Source organism: Prosopis cineraria, unplaced genomic scaffold (genome assembly GCF_029017545.1).
Source record: "Prosopis cineraria cultivar Desert tree isolate PC_DT_omini unplaced genomic scaffold, ASM2901754v1 PC12, whole genome shotgun sequence".
Taxonomy (NCBI): Eukaryota; Viridiplantae; Streptophyta; class Magnoliopsida; order Fabales; family Fabaceae; genus Prosopis; species Prosopis cineraria.
The window spans coordinates 14,791,035-14,794,133 of record NW_026555343.1 but is presented as its reverse complement, the minus strand read 5'-3'; the positions used below and the strand labels follow the sequence as shown (position 1 = coordinate 14,794,133).

At 33.6% G+C, this 3,099-nt stretch overlaps 1 protein-coding gene across 1 annotated transcript; it reads right to left on the bottom strand.

The window, feature by feature from the left end:
- Nucleotides 1-1,104: 1,104 nt before the first annotated feature.
- Nucleotides 1,105-2,736, bottom strand: LOC129289150 (protein ACCELERATED CELL DEATH 6-like). The gene is made up of 2 exons (XM_054925958.1): nt 2,311-2,736; nt 1,105-1,875 (listed from the first exon to the last, which is right to left on the bottom strand). The coding sequence occupies exons 1-2, from the start codon at nt 2,734-2,736 to the stop codon at nt 1,105-1,107; spliced, it is 1,197 nt and encodes a 398-aa protein (XP_054781933.1).
- Nucleotides 2,737-3,099: the final 363 nt, after the last annotated feature.

Here is a 3,099-nt window from a genome sequence, read left to right as displayed (position 1 = left end):
TTGGACTTGGTCAGGCCTTGAACATGAACTTGGCCCACCACAATTCAACTCAAAATTGAGCACTATCCACCCAACCTTTGATTAGTAATTTCCTCAATTTCTTTTAAAAATGAACCCAATTTATCATAAATAGCATCAAGATAACTGCATTTTGAATGTAATTGTAAGTTAATAAAATTTATAAAACATTGGGAGTGATTAGTTGTTTAGTTTACAAATGAAAGAATACTGAAAATAAATGAGGACGATAGGCCAAAAGATTAGAGAAAGATTAACCAAGTAAAGGTAATTAAATAAGAAATTAATGCCAGTCAGGTTCTTGATAAAATCTTTTAAAAAATAACTTGCAAATATTGATTCTGCAAACAAGAATTGCAATTGCAAACTTAGAGTTATATTTAAAATTTAAATCTTTTATTTGTAATTGGAACTCCTAAATTTAAAATTGTATAAATTAATATTTCCATGTGATTTTTCAAAAAAAAAAAATTCTATCAGGGACCTAACTATTCTTAATTCTTTATTTTGGGATTTTATTATCCTTCTCTCTTTTTTGTTTTCCCGTGCCATGCATTGAATATAGATGATAATTTTTTGACTAAATTATACTATTAGTCCTCTAAATTTATATAAAATTTTAATTTAGTTCCTTAATTTTATAAAGTATTTTTTAGTCTTCTAATCCTAATACTGTTACTTTTAAATAATTACTTTTCATGACAATCATTACTATTTTGAATAAAATTAAACTTAATATGTCAATTTTTGAAAATATTTTGTCAATATTTTAAATTTTAATTTATAAATTATTTTGTAATGAAATTAATGATGTTAGGGTTGAAGGATTGAAAAGACACTTTATAAAATTAAGGAATTAAAATGAAACTTTATATAAATTTAAAGAATGAAATGTATACTTTAGCCACAACTAGTTTTTATAATATTTGATTTAAATTTTAATATTTAGGCCACCTTGAAGATAAAGATAATTTAAAATGGTAAAAGAGACTTCATTTGGCTTTGCAAGCTTAATTGTAGTTCCAGTAACAAAACAGTGACGAAAGTAACAAATTAAACCAGTAACTCACCCTTCATCAGAGGCTCCTACGCGCGCAAAGCAGATAGAGGCAAGCCGGAGCGAGGAAGATGGAAAGCAACAAAACGAGAAAGTGGGGAATAATATTTACGGACTAGATTGATTTGGTTGGCTTCATCATCTTGAGACTCTCGATCAATTTCACCATCTTCTTCAACAAAAATGTCATTGCTTCCATAAAATAAAATAAGAATAATCCATATAAAGAAATCTCCAAGTTGACGAAAAATGGGAGGACGACTTCCAAGAGGAAACCTTCCTAAGATGCGAACAAATATGATGAAGAAAATGGAGATGAATCCAATGACACTGATGACATCTGCAAGCAACGTGTTATTGCTGATAACCAGACGTGTAGCAGCTACGAATGCCACAGGCATGGTTATAAGAGCAACATAAACCAAAATCTTAGCAAGTCCGTACGCTCTTTCTGCAAAACGAAGATCACCCAGCGGGACCCAAAGAAGTATAGTAGAACCAATGGTGGAGCTGTACATGGCTATTGTGTTCAAAACCGTGAATACCTTGAATAGTGTTTGGTGAGTTAAAAGTGCCAAGCCTCTTTGTTTTGTGATTGGGTCATCAGAAGAGTAAAACCCACCTGGTACTGTGAAACCAGCTGCAAATGTTACTGTAGCTATCAGTACGGCCACAAGGATGAGTGTTGCGTCTGCGTCTTTCACTTTCCAATCTTCATTGCCTGATAGTTCCCGGGGTACACCGAGCATGTTTTTCTTGAGAAGCATCCCAGCTCTTCTTAAAATTACATCTGCTAGGAACTGCATCATAATTGAATCAAACAAGCATGCATTACATACTATGGAGCTGTTTAGCGGCTAAAAAGGATGTGAATGAAATAAATAAAAGAAATGAAATAAAAATTAAATGAACTAAATTACCCTCTGTTTCATAGTAAATATGATAAAGCCCACCACCATATATTACTAATGTAGAAACTACAACACCTTTTAGAAACCTCATGAAAATTATAATTTTCAATCTCATTAATTAAATTATCCTTCTCTTATCATAAATATGATTGGCTTATCTCTTTTTCGCATGTTACTTATTTTATTTTTCTCCAATTCATTCCATTTCCTTTCCTTTCAGGAAGCAAAAAAAACCTTACATTCTTCTATAAAACAAGTAATAGAATCAAAACCTTTTCAAATCTTCAAAAGACACAGCTGAGCATAGATACCTATTAATCATACCTTTTGACGTGTCATTGGAGTTTTACATCGCATCCGAACAACATCTCGAGATGTTAAACCTTCATTATTGACCAGGTTCGCATTGATCTTTTTGTCTTGTGGAAGAAGTAGCAGAGTCCAAAGATGTAGGTTTTTTGAAGCCAGGTGCCGCGGGGTATCTCCATACAAGTCTCTCTGATTGACAGCGTGAGGATGAATCTTAGGATTTTCCAGTAAGTATTTTATCACATTTGTGTGTCCCTTGATTGCTGCAACGTGAAGAATGTTTTGTCCTTCATTATTCAGGCAAAATCCAGCATCAGACCACCGAATTTCAAGCAGCTCTTTTACCACTTGAACATGGCCCTTTTCGCAGTCAAGGTGGATTGGAAGATTGCCGTCTAAGTTTTGCTGAAAAGCAAACAAGGGAGAAGAATATTTTGACATGATATGAACACCTCCCAAGAAACCAGCGTATTGTCACGTTTCGTCATTTTCCACAAGGTTAAAGAGGTCCGAAATGCTCCAGAACCCTCCAGAAGGCTCCCAGCTAACCTTAAGAGTGCTAGAGAGTGCAAGAACATTCTAGAGAAGCCTACACAACTCTAGCCTCAATATTTTAATATTGTCTCTAGATTCTTCCATTAAAATATCTAGATATTTGTTAAGAGAATTCTAGAGAATCAATTGTAACCGTAGGATAGATTTAATCTCCACCGTCCATTAAGGAGGTGGGAACATTCTAGATCCAAGGGGAGGTCTATAAATACCTTACCCCTCCTCATTTGTAAATCATCCTTGAGTTCTCAA

Excerpts from the sequence above, each read along its gene's own strand:
- LOC129289150 (XM_054925958.1), bottom strand. The coding sequence starts at position 2,736 with ATGTCAAAATATTCTTCTCCCTTGTTTGCTTTTCAGCAAAACTTAGAC. Across the intron at positions 1,876-2,310 it reads CTCCAATGACACGTCAAAAG|TTCCTAGCAGATGTAATTTT; the intron begins GTATGATTAATA and ends ATTATGATGCAG.